General features: G+C 39.7%; 3 protein-coding genes and 1 pseudogene across 3 annotated transcripts in view; 3 read left to right on the top strand and 1 right to left on the bottom strand.

Annotated features, from left to right (window-relative positions):
- Positions 1-2,302, bottom strand: part of LOC149110938 (uncharacterized) — a 7,913-nt gene extending 5,611 nt beyond the window's left edge. Inside the window, exons 1-3 of the mRNA XM_089292353.1 lie at positions 2,290-2,302; positions 1,242-1,688; positions 184-368 (exon numbers count right to left, since the gene is read on the bottom strand). Coding sequence (XP_089148479.1) covers positions 184-368; positions 1,242-1,688; positions 2,290-2,302 — 645 coding nt within the window. The remainder of the gene's footprint in view (positions 1-183; positions 369-1,241; positions 1,689-2,289) is intronic.
- A 1,436-nt stretch (positions 2,303-3,738) lies between these two features.
- LOC149110937 (uncharacterized) lies at positions 3,739-4,859 on the top strand. Its single transcript, XM_089292873.1, has one exon. The coding sequence runs from the start codon at positions 4,056-4,058 to the stop codon at positions 4,599-4,601; it is 546 nt and encodes a 181-aa protein (XP_089148999.1). The 5' UTR covers positions 3,739-4,055; the 3' UTR covers positions 4,602-4,859.
- Positions 4,860-8,182: 3,323 nt separating this feature from the next.
- On the top strand, positions 8,183-10,745 carry LOC149110936 (uncharacterized; the record flags this gene model as incomplete). Its single annotated transcript, XM_089292352.1, has 3 exons — positions 8,183-8,594; positions 9,296-9,361; positions 9,662-10,745. Coding segments are annotated over 3 exons (1,551 nt in total), but the record flags the coding sequence as incomplete, so codon positions are not given.
- Positions 10,746-14,507: 3,762 nt separating this feature from the next.
- LOC149110935 (uncharacterized) lies at positions 14,508-16,480 on the top strand (annotated as a pseudogene).
- Positions 16,481-16,999: the final 519 nt, after the last annotated feature.

Raw genomic sequence — 16,999 nt, 5'->3', positions numbered from 1 at the left:
GAAGTGTGTCCTTTAGAATACCTTAGAATCTCATGTATGCCTCAGTATTTAAACATGAACACGTTTCATACTTCGCATGAGTCTCGTGTTCCAGTTGCACGCTTCACACTTAGTTGGTTCAAAATCGTTCTTTTCATTTAATCAATGCATTTAGAAACTGACAGTTAGGAGGACTACATGTACATGTAGGTTAGGACATAATGAACTTACAAGGATTGTTTCAATTGACACTGCAAATCGTACAGATTCAGCATGTACTCTATGTAGTTCGTTTGCCCTTCTTTCCTGTGTTTCTGTGTCAAAACGTGAGAAATCAGGTTTGGCTCCAAAAGAGCTCCTTGGAAAGGTTTTGAAGCACTTGTTGCAACCTGAAAAACAGTATTTAATATAACCAATTACAGTGGGTGTTTCAACAAAAACCCTCTAAGAGGACATGTGGTTACTGATAGTGAACAACAACAATGGTGGAAAAAAAGAGTTGTGGAGTTTTAGTTTTATTGCAAGTATTCTTTAAAATTTGAGTGCTTGCCATATATATGAACACTTGTTCTCTGCACCATTGCACAAATTATTGCAAAGGCAGACATGCTGCAACCTGTTGCATGCAATGTTGCACAAGAAGTTGTACCATGCGCCCAGGTCTTAACAATATGGCCATAGGCCCTCGTGGACCCGTAATTTAAAAAAAATCTTAACAACTGTTCAGAGCAGTCTTGACTGTAAAGCACTCTGCCATTTGAATTTGATGTAGAGAGAAAGCAATTTCCTTGCTGTACAAGCAATTAAAACCTAGGAACAGAACAGAAAAAGACCAAATCTAGAATTACAGTTTTACAGTTAACTGTTATAAAGCTGCATGAGAAACCCACAAATTATCCTGCACAGCCCCTGGTACTTAGTTGTACAATTGCCATTGGTTAAACTCATCACAAATAGATGAGCTTGGGAACTGGTGCCTGAAAGGTTAGCGGGGAGCAGAAGCCGTAAGCACAGTATGTGCAATGCAATGTGACACAACAGCACTGGAAATCTCCAAAGGGCGCCCCGCAAGTCATGTACTGTAAAAGGGGAAACTGCTGACTGCATTGGTTTGAGTCTACCTTTGCCTAAATCATATTCAGCCACATTTAAAACTTTTTAGTGTTAATCAAGACAAGTATGCACATTATCATGACACAGGCCCTTTATTACTTGAAATAACTTTGGGATTGATCGTGAATGAAAGATATCATGATACATACCTTTTGCTGCTGAATGGCCTGCAAAACGTCCACATTTCCTAGCAACTGGCACATCACAACACAGTGCTAAGAGGGCACCACGAAGCTTTAACATCCCTCCTGGAAGGCATGAATCCTCAAAGATTACTCCATCCCAGAAGTCTATAAGTTCATCAACAAGAGGCTTAAGAAATGAGTTGATATCACCCTTTGGTTCTTTGGGGCCTGGTATAATCCCGACAATTATCACATTTTCAGGTTTAAACCTCTCCTCCCGAGGAAGATTCATCAGCACTAGATATATCACTCCACAACTGTGATTGGTGTGCTTGTAAGGCTGAAACCAATCCACATTGAGCATATTGCCTAGGTTTCCTACTGTGGAGAAGTACGGATCTCCATTAGAATCTAAGAAATCTTTCCAAACTCTTCCCTCAAATACATCACCCACTCGCTTCCCTGGAATGGCTCACGTAGTTGAATCAAAAACCCGACCACCAAATTCGACACGCCCTTAACGGAGGTGGGCACCATTCTCGACCCCAGAGCTCTTCTCTTTTGCGCATGACGGACGGCGAGAAGAGCTCTGGGAAACTGGGCCAGAAAGTCTGTTCTGATTGGTTTATGAGTGAAACAATAAAAACGTTTCTGATTGGTCAATTTATTACGCGCTACCTGTAATGAATTTACGGGAAAACTTACAGTGCGTGCAGGGAACAGTGAAAGAAATGGGCGGAACACCGAAAAAACTGTGCAATCGGAAGGTCAAAATTTGCCGTTGCTGCAATTCTCATTTGTCCAACATATATGATAGCATAGATTTGTTTGGAAAAACGGCTCAAAGGGAAAATGTGATCGAGAAACTAAAAGAAGTGGGAAAGATCCAGGTGCAAGAGAGCGATGAAGATTTCCTAACAACAAAAATCTGCAGGAAATGTTTCCAAAAGGTCACAGGACTTGCGAAAGCTATCGATGACTTCCAAAACATTTGCTCGCAATCCAAAGAAATCCAGATAGCGGATTTAGATAATGCTCGGCTTAAACGTGGCAGAAAGCCTTCAACACCAACACAAGAACCACATGGAAAATGAAGGCCTACAGTTCCCACTGAGTTTACGACACGGCACTTTGACACCACCACCTTTACTCCGGCCAATCAAGCGGCTGATGAAGAGTGTAGCTCGGAGTTGAGAGTTCAGATTTCTTCACTTTTCTCCGGCGAGCAAGTTCCTACAAACAGTCGTGATATCCTTCCCTTACCTGTGGTAAGCGCGAGAAGCGCCTCGAGTCCAGACAACGAATTAAACAAACAACAGGCCTCGGAGATATTAACCGATGCTGGTCTTCGAAACTCACAGGTTCGTTTTATTATATTATTTTTAAGATTTAAAATAAATTAAACGGAGCTCGTGAAAAAAGTTCCAGGAAAGAAGAACTTGTGCGATTTTCAAAAAAATTGTTACGCCGGTATTTCCATCCGAGTCTGGATAAACTACCCCTGTTGATATTATACGTAAGTTAGATTAAGAAAAGAAACATAATGGACAAAATTGTTTTCATTTAATGACCTTCCAGCTCATCAAGTCATGCAAAGACGCCATACCAAAAGCAACAGTTACAAAGGTATTGAGTACTGTGCAGTGGGGAATTCCAGAGGACATTGCCAAAGAAGTTCTCAGTGTTGATAGCATCAAGGGGGCCATCAAGTTACAGCTACTTAAAGAAATCAATGACCAGTGCCAATCACTGTGTGTAAGGACTCGTGGTGAGCCGTCGGTCCTTAAAGACACATCAGTGGAAGCTTTGGAAAGTGTTGAGTGGTGCAATGTTATGAAAGAAATGAAGAACAGGGCACCAGATATACTAGACTTCATTGCAACAGTGGCTGCTCCCAGACTAAAGAAAAATGTGGATGCTCAAGTCCCTCCAGTGTGCATGGTTTATGCAATGATGATGAACCAGAGGTGGCAAGAGCTTAGCTTGGTCCAAAAAATTGCTACAATTATTCTTGGAGTTGGGCACAGCAGCAAAAAGGTAAATTTAGCCATGGGCGGATCCAAAATATTCAAACAGAAGGGGCCAAAGGAATTGTGGCAGAGTGCAAGCCAACCCCCCCTCCCCAAACAGAATGAAAAAATCCCCTCTAAAGATGGTTGGATTTTTTTTCAAAAATACAAGAAAAAAAGGGGTGGACAAAGGTGATGTTTATCAATATATTTGATCACTTAGTGGTAAACTGTATTGTGCTGTACTTTTTTTCCAAGTAGTACATTTCCTCTCATCAAAATGTAATTATAACCATTCCCTAGCCACAAGTAAAACCCAATGAAACTACATAGAAGTGTCTGCTTGGGGGTGTCCACCTTTTGGTCAGAGAAGTTTAAAATGTAGAGTGTCTAAGACAAAGATACCTTAGCTTCTGTTAGGGATGAAGTTTTATAAGAAAACTGTGTCAAGACTTACTGGTACTCACAGACTTTTTCATTTAGCAATCATCTCAAAAGGTATTAACAAGTTTTTTTATAGGTGCTGATGTATAGCTTTTAATTAAGTTGTTGTTTCACATTTATCTGTTTTTTTTTTTATTTCTTGCAATATGTACCATGCAGACCTTTGAAAGAATGAGGAGTCTTGGTATCTGTCAGTCAAGGGCAAACTACTTGAAAACTATGGATGTCATTGGTAAGCATTCATTTACAACAGTTTTTCTTAAATCATAAATTATTTTAAAGGGCATAAAATATATGTATTATTGTTATTTTCCTTCTTGAAAATTAAGAACTTTTTCTTCCTTTCTTTGCAGGTGATGGGCTTGTACAAAAGGTTCGTGACGTAATGAAGGAAAACAGTTCTATGGAATTAAGAGCTACATTTGACAATTTTGATTTCAAAATTTTAGCAAATGTGATCCTGAAAAATCATAGGAACTCTGATTTTCACTGGATAACGTATTATTTAACATTTGATCGGATCTCAAGTGCTGGGCTTGATGATACAAAGCCACTAGTGAATGACATTAGCACTTTCAGCAATTCCAATTACTTGCTTTGTAAGGATGAGCTTCAGCTTTTCAGAAAAGAGTTCATTGTCCTTGTTAGCAGAATACTGGTAGAATTCTTTCCATGTCTCAGTTCCTTGGAATCTTTTATCCCTAAGCATATTAAGCATCGCTTCTCTGCAGAAATGGCAAAGAAATCTATTGTCATCAACCTACCAATTGTTCCATACAATCAGTCGAAGCATTCTGATGTTGTGCAGTATCTTGAAGTGCTGCAGGAGCTACTCAGTGAGGTGTACGCCCCTGATGAGGGAAGTATCGCAGAAGAAGTTTCACAGTTAGAAAAACTGGAAAGAACAGAAACACTTCTAAAAGGTGTGTGAAAAGAATATCACAATAAGTTTTATTTATTTTTTTGACAATCAATTACTAACCTGTAGTGTATCAGGGGTGAGTACAGGATTTTAGAGAAGGGGGTTTGAGAAGGGGACTACCAAAGGCACCCCCCTGTAGGGGGCCCGGGGGCATCCTCCCTCAATTTTTTTTTTAAATTGAGAATTTCCAGCAATCTGAGACCAAGTCAGCATGTTATAAATGTCTTTTTTCTTTTAATTTAGGAGGTTCAACCAAAACCCCCTAGATCTGCCCTAGGTGTGTACCTTAAAATTTTCTGTTTTAACTATAGTTATAACAACAAGAAAAAAAGAGCAATTTTTATTAAATGAGGTATTAAATTCTGTCACATGGAATTCTTTCTGAGACAATGCTTGCTTCTTTATTTTCCCGTCTTAATGAATTTGCAAAAAATATTTACACACAACAATTAAGGTGGCCGAACAGTTTTCATGTGTGCTTTTGCTGATGCCATTCAGCGCACGCACAAGGATTGCTAAAAACAAGCATGCTGTCAATAGAACGATCATTTTATTTACTATCTGCGTTATTTTTCTCTATAATTGAACCCAGAGTGTTGATGGCTTTAGTCTTTTATTACAAAGATATGTTAGGAAAGGTAACGCTGCAAAGAACCCAGCAATTCCCCGCTTTTTCTTTGTTACTGAAAGAACCCAGTTAAATGCAACGCATGCGTAGTAGGTCAAAAAATTGCGATTGAATGAAAATTGCACTCTCGGAAATACACCTATTACTTGAAAACCACTCATTAGAATTTCACGAAATTTGGCACAAAAATACTTAAGGAAATAAGTAACTGGAGTATTGAAAATGATTGAACTTTAACAAAGGAAATTCTAGATATTCCAGTGAACCTTCAACAACGGATAATTAAGGATCTCTCTGTTAAATTATTAGCAAAATGGTGTTAACTTGTGAGAATTGCTACAAGCTTGTTGCATGCAAATTGTAAAGAAAATCTAATGACTAGATTTTCTATAAATAAACAAAACTGATTTTAAAGGCCTGTTTATATTTATTCATGTTGCCATGGCAATGGCACTTACGTCAGCTTAACCATCAAAAAACCAAAGTTTGTGATGTTAACTTGCCTGCTGCTATTTTTGGTGAGCGAAGGATTAAGGGTTTTAGAGAAAAAGGTGAATGAACACGGATATCAAAAACTGTGTTCAGCCACCTTAAATTAATGTGTTTCTGTCAATAATCAGTTGGGTAAATTTATGACAGAAATTAATGTATATAATAAAATATGAAATATTTTAACATAGAAATTATTTGCTTTGAATATATGTATTGAATGTATAAACAGTGAAATAGATTTACTTCAATACATGAATTTTGTTTTCAAAAAGTAATTTTCTGGTGTTCTACAACTGGTAGGAAAGCATATCCCACTGTTTGGTGACCTTCTTGGTCGGGAACGAGTGACTGGAGCGAAGAAAACTAGAGCAGGCTGCGACTATTCATGTGAAAAGTTTGAATGTGTTATAGAAGCTGCAGCTGTCTGGCATGCTAAGCAGTCATTCCTTGGGGTAAGACTGAAATACCTCTGTGGGTGGAGGTGGTGGAACTGAATTTAAAATAAACAAAAATCCCATTGATGCTTTTTCCTTCTGATATCCTAACTCCCTAACCCCTCCTGAAGATATAGGTTGTTTGACCCTTGTGCAAGCAGTGCATAAGATTTTTACAAAGTAAAAGGGACTAAATTGTGCTTTGTAACATTATTTACATGTATACATGCACAGCTGCTTACAATATGTTTTCCCAACCTGATGTACTGGTTTTTAGATGGTCAAGAAAAAACAAATAATTACTATTTAATGAATATAAAAGATAACAATTCTATATGCATTTAATGCAAAGCCTAGCATAGGCTACATCTGGACTCGAGATTTCTGTCCTGCTACCAGCTCAGAGGACTTTCAGTTCTCAGGCTATAATCACTTATTGCAACTGTCAAATGTACTGTAATAGGAGGTGAAACTAATGATAATGATGATGATTTAACATCATAAATGATCGACTTTAATATTTTCAATGATATAAAACTATGTAGGTACATGTATGAGATTGAAATGTCAGTATGACTTTTGAATTTCAATCATGTTACATTACCAGATCACAGTCCTAAGTCCTCCATGTTACTGACCAGTTTTAACGGGCATTGGGAAACTGATTTAGAACCCAGAATATGCTGAATTACTGCGGTTGCAGCAAAGTCATCTGAAAAGGAATTAAATCTAGTGTTAGGGATGTCCGTGAGCGATAAGTCCGTAGGAAAAGCTGGAGTCGGTTGGGGCGTAAAAGGGTCCGTACTCGGGTTTGAGCTCGTGAGTCACGCCGGCTCTGAAGAATTGAAGTTCACTTCAGGAATAGGAGCACGTCGCTTTGGGCAGTGAAGCATAGGATGATCTTTAGCGCAGACTCGACATTTGTGATGCCCTGCGTACGACGCGCTAGTTGAATCACAGGGGCAAGAACCGAGATAATTCCATTGACGACAAGCCTTGGCCTGTGAAGAATCTGGCTTTGACGATTTATTGTTGATGATATCGCTACCAGAAGAAGATCCGCCCCCAGCCGAATTATTCGAGCGTGGCTGGGGAGTGGAAGACCGTAAATCTGAATGCTTGAAGAAAATGGTTGCTGAATCGCGGATTTGAGACTCGTCATCAAATTCCAGGCGACACAACTCCACTTGCTTGGCAATATGAGCATAAAATCCCCTAACACTCCTCCAAGTATAGCTAGAGGCTTTGCACATTAACAACTCGAGAAGCTGGAGCATAACCTCTTTGTGCTTGGCCTCATATGGCTTAACCATGGCGAGAAAACCAGCAACAAAGTCGGCCATCTCCAACTTCTCGAATTCTAAAGTGGGCGCACCTGAGCAGAACTCGTGAGGCTAGTCGATAGTTCTCTTCTTTCTTGTTGTGCTTGGCTTTGACTCCACTCCCTCAACCTTGGTTTCTGCCGCTGCGGCGCGAAGCTTTAAAACTTCCAGCTCGAGAGCCAACTTGTCTCGCTGCAGTTGAGCCAGTTCGATCTCCGCTGTTAGTGCAGATGTGGATGGAACAGCGACTGGAGGATCAGAGAGCTGCCTCGAAGAAGGAGAATCATGAGAACCGTGAGCATGAGATGTTATTAACGGAGCACGAGGCGATAGCCCCGATGCGGCTAATTCGCGATCGAGTTGATCAATGCGCATTTGCACGTATTAATAGTCGGGATCCCTGTTCGGCTTGACTTTTCTGCCTGAGCGTCGGGGAAGAACGGGAGAGGTAGAATCCTGATGAGTCATGATGGTCGGAGATGGAACCAAAAAACGGTTCGAACAGATCGACAAGAGATTACAACTGACATACGATTCTAAATAACTTGCTTAACAACGCGCTGTTACATCAATCAACAATTAACTATCATCACTTAGGTAATGATTAACACTCCTAAGTCCTCCATGTTACTGACCAGTTTTAGTAGTAGTCTAGCTATCATACAATCAATTGGTGTGAGATTGATGCATTAAGTCACTGCTTTCTTTTATTAATTCTCTCTTCAGTACATCTGGGAGCAGCTGTACAATACACAGTCTGCACGAGATGTAGGTTCCCTCTACAACTTGAGGCAACGTTTTGGCTTAGTAAATGTTTCCACCAAAGTTAAGAGCAACTTTGAGAGTGCCAATTCCCTTATGTTATCAGCAACAAAAGCCTACTTGTGTAGTGCTTTCATGGAATATGCTGGTCTAGAACGATTGGATGGTGCTCCAAAGAAAATTACTTCCTCAGACCCGAAGGACTTGGAAAAGATCATTGGTTGTTTTGTGGATGAGTACGTGATGCTTGAATTTGATGTTGAAAAAGCTCTGAGACAACAGAAAGAGCAAGCACTGCAGCAGCCACAGGCTGAAGCTGCTGCTACAGAACCCAGGTTTCAGCAATCACCCATCTACTCAGCAGGTACAGAATTGAATACTTATGAAATTTATTATTGAGCCGTGTTTTTATCTGCATTATTTTGTTAATTATTAGCTGAGGTTAACATTCTTGGTCATCAGTTAAAGAAATAAGAGGCAGTTGTTACATAGGTTTGAAGTAGGCAGCTGATTTTGCCATCTCGCTTAAAGAATCAGGTGATTAGCAAGTAGAGTAGCTGGGGGAGATCATGAAGTAGATAGTGATTTTTGCTGGTAGCTGGGTACTTCTGACAAGCCTAAGAAGGAACAATAATTTTCTGTTGGCTCGGATCTGAAAGAGACAGCCATTAGCTACTAATTACTTAAGGGGCTTGTCAGGAACAGACAAGGGAGATGGGTAGAGAAAGGGACAGCTACATGCATATGTAAGGGTAAGTTAAATAAATTAAACACCCGCAAAACACTTTGAAATTATACAATATAATCACTTAAACCATGTCAAAACTTTTTGTGGACATTAAAATAGTTTTTACCCAATCTGTTACTGGTAATAATTAATCAGGGATATCACCGAGTGAAAGACAATTTTTTTTAATAGCTCTCAAAATTTTGAAAATGAGTTAATAAATGTGCAAAACAATATGCATATAATAATACATGATAAAACATATTTAAAACCTCACTAATTAAATCAACTACACATAGGCATTTTTTTTGGCTCATTGTTGTTTATGTTTCAAAAAGATCAAGAGCAAAGGAAAGTAAACACAGATTCATTGAACAGAGCAAAGAGACCATCCATCCAACCAGGTGCATATTACATATATTACATTTTATATGAAGTTAAATTTATGTACACTAAAAACAAATGGTTTTGGCTCTTTTTTGTTACAGGTCATTGGCTTTTTAACTCACGATATTATTTAAAGATTTCGTGGTACAACTGCTACCTGTATTTCACTCTTCAGATAAACCTAATGGTAATACAGATGACTTAATTGCTGAGAAGTTTTAAAAATTTGTAATATTTAATATATACATGTAGTACTAAGATACACTTTTTGAGCAAGAATAAAATGCATCTTGCATTCACTGTTATGCATTGTGCAGGTCACGTTGTTGCTCTTCTCCAACAAGTACCTAACCAGGAAACTATAGTACTAGGAGTGGGGAAAGTAATAACTCCTCCACCCACCATTGTGACCAACACTGAGACTGCATTGGTGTATGTAGCTCATGTTGAGGCTGCAAGTCCTGAAAGAAACACACGCAACCTGCATGTTGGACAGTACGTGATTTGGCAGAAAAACCTCTTAGCATTATGTGGTCAGAACAAAGCAAGTCAAGAAGACAACAAACAACAACCTCAGTCTGAACCATTTACTGAGCCAGAAGCTACAATATCAAACATACCACCACAGGATCCACAGAAGGATGACAGGGTACTCAACTATGGCTTGCAAGTGATACAACTTGGCACAATACTGATGCAACTACATGATACAGAAAAGGAGGGGGATGGTGAACGTAATCTAAGAAATGCAAAACTATTAATGCTTTATTTCAGATCTAGACCAAGAGGAATGAAGTATGCATTTGAAATGATGTGGTTTATAACATGTGTTAAGGCCCTTTACACCCAGAAAGTAGCCCATAGGATTATACATGGACAGTTTGTTAACTGGAGAGGTGGTGAAGGGAAGAATGTTGCCAATGACCTTAAACAAGAGCACTTTGTTAAAGGCCACAAAACTGTTCTGAAGGATCTTGTAGCTAACAAGACACTCGCAGCAGTAGAGAGGGCTACAAAAGCTTCTTGTGGTTTGAAAGGTGTTTCAGATAATTTTGATAGACAGTGTCAAATTGCTCCTGACTACACCCTTCACACATCTCTGAGTAAGCAAGATGACGAGAGGGAAATGATTGAACTTATACATAGCCGAAGACCATTTGTGTTTACTTCAGGTCGTAAACACAACTCTTTCCCCACCATCCCAAAAAGTCCCCTCGACCAGTTGGACATTGTAAAACTGGATGCTTGGTTAACTAGACATAAAAGGAAACTGGCAGCGTGTAGATTTGCTGGAGCTGACAGTGATGGGGATAGCAGCAGTGATATTGAGGATGAGAGTGACAATGACTTTGATGAAGAGTCGGATGTGGATGAGATCAGTCCTGATTAGTCACACAAAAAGTGTAAAGTTAGAAATCATGAGCACATTACCTAAAAAGGACAAAGTTTATTGTCAGTCCAACATAACTTCAGCCATCTTACATTGTTATAAGAATTTTACAAATTATGTAAGTTTACACACTTGCATACACGTAGTATCTTAAATGTGCTCAGTTTTCCAAGATAATTCAGTAAGTACATGTACCATTGATATTTTGAGAACAACAGGTAATCCACATAAATGTACTTATAACCTCCAAGGAAGCCATTTCCATCCACTCACATTTATCCTAACATTCTTTAGGGTAAACCATGAATAACAATGCATATTTTAGAAAATAGCCCAAAGAAAATACGTGCCCTAAATGGTTAAAAATCATATTTCTGTAACTCAATAGGAAAACAAAAAAGTTGTCCTAGTCACATTGTTTATTATTTTCTTTGGGCTCTTCTAAATAAGATAAAAACATTTTCTTGGTGTTTCTATTGGGGTATACATTAGAAAAACTTGTGAAAGTTTGGGAGGATGTGAAAAAGCCGTGGAAACACTCGCCTGTCAGCTCATGGTCACACAACATTTCTAGTTCTCCCAAACTTCCTTTTGTGTTTTTGAGGTTGAGATTTCTATCATGTGATAATTGACGAGGGTGCAGCCAGAGTCAACTATGACGCATAGAAATTGAGAGTGAATAATCTAATTGTTTTAGTATAAATCTACTAGTCGTTCTAAACTCTATCTAAATCCTCTTCACAGACACTTAGAAAATGCCAAGAAGCAGCCGTCATTTTGTTAACAAGGGCACACTGCTACGCTACTCACTATCTATCACAGAATAGACAGTGAGTAGCGTAGCCAATCAGAGAATGGCATTCATGATAGAACACTAGTAGATTCATACTAAAACTTGATAGAAAAACAGACCATGTTTTCTCTGTCTTAAATATTAATGAATTACACATGAAGTTTAGTGTAAAGGTTTGACAAGAATATTGTGATGCCACCCAAGTAAACTAGAGCACCTCCCATCTCCGAGTTGACATTTGCATAGTTTATAACCAGCCACTTCACTATGACTTATTAAAACATAAGAATGGAACATAACTCCATCTAGGTCCGTAGCTCACCTAGGACACTTTGTAGGATGTCAAAAATAGCTTTAACATTGTCTTCACTGAAAACAGGTAAATAGGATAAAATACTCCCAATGGAATCTAAGTGCTCAAAGTTTTGCACTGCTTTATCAACTAACTCTAAGCTGAAACCAGTTGACAAGCTCACACTGCCAACACAAGACCTGGAAGTACCCAGGGTATCACGAAAACTAAGAAGCCTCTGACGAAAAAGGTCTCTCTGTTCTTTGGAAACAGTGATGGAACCAGTAGGTGCTGTACTCTGCAGATCAACTTCAGTGACAAATTTTGGTTTCTTAGCTTCACTTACACAAAGTTCACAGGAGCATATGTTTCTGTGGTAGTCACAGCAATCATGACCACCATCAGTTCTGTCTGGGGCTTGATACCCAAAATATTGGAGAATAATTTTGCGTTTGCAGTCAGATGTTGATTTCACAAACTTAATCATAATATCTTGTAGGCCACGTTTCGCTTTGCTAATGTCATATGCATTGTAGTAAATTGTAGCTTTGGCTGGTAGACCATCCCTTCCAGCACGGCCAGCTTCCTGGAAGTACTCCTCCATGGTGTAAGGTACACCGAGATGAATTACCCTTCTAATGTTAGGGCAGTCTATGCCAATACCAAATGCAATGGTCACAAAAAAAACTCTGTGCTTACATTTATTGTTAGTAAGTTCTTCCATAATGCGCTCTTGTTCATGTTTTGGGTATTGTGCATGATATTGTGTAAATAGCCTGTTCTTGGCCACTTTGTCTGCATGGAGTGGCTCATACTGATTATCACCTAGCTCAGAGCTGAAATAAAGAAAGCTTTCAGCACAGCCCTCCAGGTCCCCATAAAATATTGTTAACGGCATGGCAGATCTTTTAGCTTTTAACTCCTGAGCATAAGGTGTTAGAATTGTTATTCTTTCTTCTTTAGCAGCTGGTCGGGGTTTTGACTCAAAGAAAATATTTTCTCTGTCTGGATTAACCTCAACAACAAAAGGAAGCTGAAGACCAATGGAGCTAACAATCTTTTCTTTCTTGCTTTTGGTAGCTGTGGCAGTTAGAGCCACGATGGGCACATCAGGGAAAATACTGCAGATGGTATCAAGCTTCCCAAATGCTGGGCGAAACTCTTTCCTGAGTTGCACAAAAAATATAATAGATGGGTTTTAAGAAAAGGGGTCACATCCATTTTATACTATGCTTTGTTATCTTTGATTGAATTGAAATGATTAACATTATTCTCTTGGTTTAAAAGTTTGCAACCTTCCATATATTTGAGTTAATGCCAAACTGTGCATGTACACACATTAACCTGCCACTAAACGGTTTTGAAATTTGTAGCAGAAATTTGACAAGTAATTAAGTTAGATGTAAGGTAGAACAAATTGAAGTTCAGTTGAAATTAAAGTATGCTTTAATATGTTTTAGTTAATTTATAACAGAAGTTGTATCTGTGTAAACCAAATGAAATCACTAAAAGAAAAGCACTCACCAGTCGTCCACTAAATGCGCCTCATCTACTACAATGCAACGCACATTCCTCTGAAAGTTGGTTGTTTTCAGCATCGTTTTTGTGTTGTTCTCGAGCAGAAGTTCTGGGTGTGAAAATATCAGTTGTAGTTTGCCATCTGTTACTAAGGACATTGCTAAATGGTTGGTACTTTTCGTTCCGTCGAGAATAATGGCTCCCAAGTGATCCAATTTTCCTATCTGATCTCTCAGCAGGGCATTTAGTGGCGATACGACAATGGTGATGGCTTTTGTCTGTGTAGGTGGACCTTTAGCATCAATAAAGTCAAAAACATCACTTAACAGATGGAAAACGAGGGACTTTCCGAAACCCGTCGGCAAAACACCTAAAACGTCTTTTTTAGAACAAACTATGGCTTCGATAATTGCCTTTTGCTCAGCTTTTAAGCGAAAGTTTTCGTCTTTTCCAGCTTTCTTTAAGGCAGACACAACAGCTGCGTCCAAGTAAGGCGCCATTTTGGTTTTTCAATAAGCATGCGCTGTGACGCCAGCATAGCCAGATTTTGGCTACACTTGCGTAGAGTTCCCCAGAGCCTTCGCGTGCGATCAAGAAAGCGAAGGGTCTGGGGTCGAGAATGAGGTGGGCACGTGATCCTATGTGGAGACAAAGCCTTCTTTGTGGATGGATACAACAAAGTCACGTGCAATGTGTACGAATTCCACTGATGTTTCTGGCATGGATGTGCCAAGTGTTATCCAGACTGTGACTGTACACATCATAAAATGTGCGATCAGACCATGCGAAATGTCTACGAAGCCACCAAACTCAAAGATGACAGTCTCTTTGCTGATGGCTACAATGTGGTGGTAATGTGGCAATGTGAATGGGAACAACTCAAGAAAGAAGATGACGACCTTTGGAGTCTGGTCAAGTCCTTTGACCTCGTCTCCAGACTCAAACCCAGGGACGCATTCTACAGTGGACAAACCAACGCCATCAAACTTTACCATCAGATCAAACGGAGAAGTCTATTACCTTGATTTCACATCCCTCTACCCCTGGACTAACAAAAACTGCCCCTACCCCATTGGTCATCCCATCATCATTCACCAACCCGAAGGGACCAACATTTCCAGTTACTTCGGTCTCGTCAAATGTAAGATCCTTCCACCCTTTGGGTTGTACCACCCCGTCTTACCCCATCGCAGTGGTGGCAAACTCACCTTTCCACTTTGCAGAACTTGTGTGGAAAACGATCAACCCAAACCGCTGACTGAACAAAGCCATCATTGCATCCACAACAAGTTGGAGCGATGTCTTGTGGGTACCTGGCCCACACCCGAATTACAATAAGTCCTTCGTCAAGGGTACGTCATCCAACACGTGTACAAAATTTGCCACTTCCTGCACAATTCCAATGACTTGTTCTCTTCCTATGTGAACACATTTCTCAAGATCAAGCAAGAAGCCAGTGGATGGCCCGATTAGGTAGGTGATGACATCGACAAATGCACTCAGTACCTCGCGGACTACCAAGACAAGGAAGGCATTCTACTTGATGCTGACAAAATCCAATAAAATCCCGGTCAACGTTCTCTTGCCAAAATGATGCTAAACAGCTTCTGGGGCAAGTACGGTCAATAAGGCAGCAAGAGTCGAAGCCATTTCGTCCCTGGCCAGGCTTCATTCCCTGCTGACCGATGACAGTTGAGAAATTCAGACCCTTTGTGTCATGAATGACGAGATGATCAAATTGGTCTACAAACACGTCGAAGACAAAGAAGCCGTTCAAGTCAACATCAACATCTTTGTGGCCTGCTTCACCGCTTGCTGGGCCAGACTCAAACTCTACTGAGAAGGGCTCAGTCAACTCAAACCCGATCAAGCCCTCTACTTCAACACAGACTCCATCATCTTCTCGCATCGAGAAGGTGGACCCATGCCACCCCTAGGAGATCATGTCGACGAATTCACCAGCGAATTGAAACAGGGTGATCACATTGTAGAGTTTGCTGCTGCTCCCCCCAAGAATTACAGTTACAAAACCAGGGAAGGAAAACTCGAATGCAAGGTACGCAGTTTCACTCTCAACACACGTGGCTGAGAACAATTGAACTTTGACCTGTTGAAAGAAAACGTCATCAATGAAGTCACTGAATCCCGCGAAGAACCGCAGGAAATCAGCGTACAAACCCACACAAGATCAAACGAGATGTCAAAACAAAAACATTGCAAACGGTTGAAGAAACCAAACAATGCAAAGTGGTCTTTGACAAATGCGTTGTGGATCCCGACACCTTTCTATCATATTGACGACATCGACATGCAAAATGTAACCCATTTACTAGATTTGTAAATAAAATTTTTTGTCAAAACCCACATGGTCTCTTACATCACTTCCGGTCCCATGACCTCACTTCCTCTCTCATATCCCGCATGGCCACCTTTAACTGAGCTCAACCCAGACCTCTCTAATACGCATTAGTGCAACCACTGACCTGAGCTGAAAATCCTGCAAGCTGATTGGTCCAGACTTATCACGTGAACAAAATAATGCCTTCTAATTGGCTGGGTCTGAAACTGCTCCCCTATACTACTAATACAATACAATACAATATAATGCAATACAGTACAATGTTTAAATCTACTACTTACGCTATTTACCATGTGAATTTTACATTACAAGGATACGCTTATGTCATGAAACAATGCAATAACTTACACTTCTATCAGTTCTTACTTATTTACTCATTATTTTTACTGTTACTTATGAATACAGCATTACAAATTAGTCTATTGCAATAAGCTACAAAGCTACACATAACCTATTGTAGGTCTAGTGGGGGCTACGGGCATCACAGTTTGAATGCACGAGTTTAATCATACTGGGCATAAACACAAAAGAAACCAAAGTGATCGTGGGTGTGTGATGTGTGTGTGATTCAACTGAAAAATAAACAAGACAAAATATTTAAGTACAAAATATAAGAAGGAAAAAAATGACAACGGAGCAAAAATAAACTTACAAAACTGTGGCGACTCGAATTCTAAAATTTGTACTTCAGGGCTCACACAATAGTGAAGCAGCTAAGGAAAAACAGTAGAAACCAGCAGTTGGAACTTTCAGTGCTAACAAGTGCTGGCCAAAAATGAAAAACAAAAAACTACGGATAATGAAGAACGCTTAAGTATTACAGAGTGGGTTGCATAATTCCCAGGGGTCATGGAAAAATGTGACACCCGAAAGCAAAGAAAGTTCTAGTCACTACATTACCAGCCCCTGAACTAAATTGAGTTCACCAAGTGCTTAATGACTAGAATTTACATTATTAACGTATAACGAGTATCTAAGTAAGCCAACTAGTGTTCAAAGTTCAAGCATGACGACCACTGCATAAATTAACAAGTCTTTCTCATAGCAAATTAACTACATGATAGCTATAAAGATCAAATAGAGTTCTTCCTTGGAAGTGAGTTCTCATGTTCAAGGAAGCACAATTTTAAAATTGACCTTGTCGATATAGACAGCTTTGTGGCAACCTTGACTGATCGGATAAATCCATCCCTTCCGGGTGTACTTTGAGAACGCTACCTAAAGGCCACTGGCCACGATGAACTCTTTCATCAGCCATGAGAATTAGGTCGCCCACAGCAAAATCACGACGTGGCTTGATCTA

The sequence above is a fragment of the Orbicella faveolata genome, unplaced genomic scaffold (assembly GCF_042242905.1).
Source record: "Orbicella faveolata isolate gen_17 unplaced genomic scaffold, um_ofav_v1 contig_24, whole genome shotgun sequence".
NCBI lineage: Eukaryota > Metazoa > Cnidaria > Anthozoa > Scleractinia > Merulinidae > Orbicella > Orbicella faveolata.
The sequence above is the reverse complement of the archived record's forward strand: the minus strand, read 5'-3'. Positions and strand labels throughout refer to the sequence as shown.

Bases quoted from the DNA above. Each gene is read 5' to 3' on its own strand.
- LOC149110937 (XM_089292873.1), top strand. From the start codon at position 4,056: ATGAAGGAAAACAGTTCTATGGAATTAAGAGCTACATTTGACAATTTT.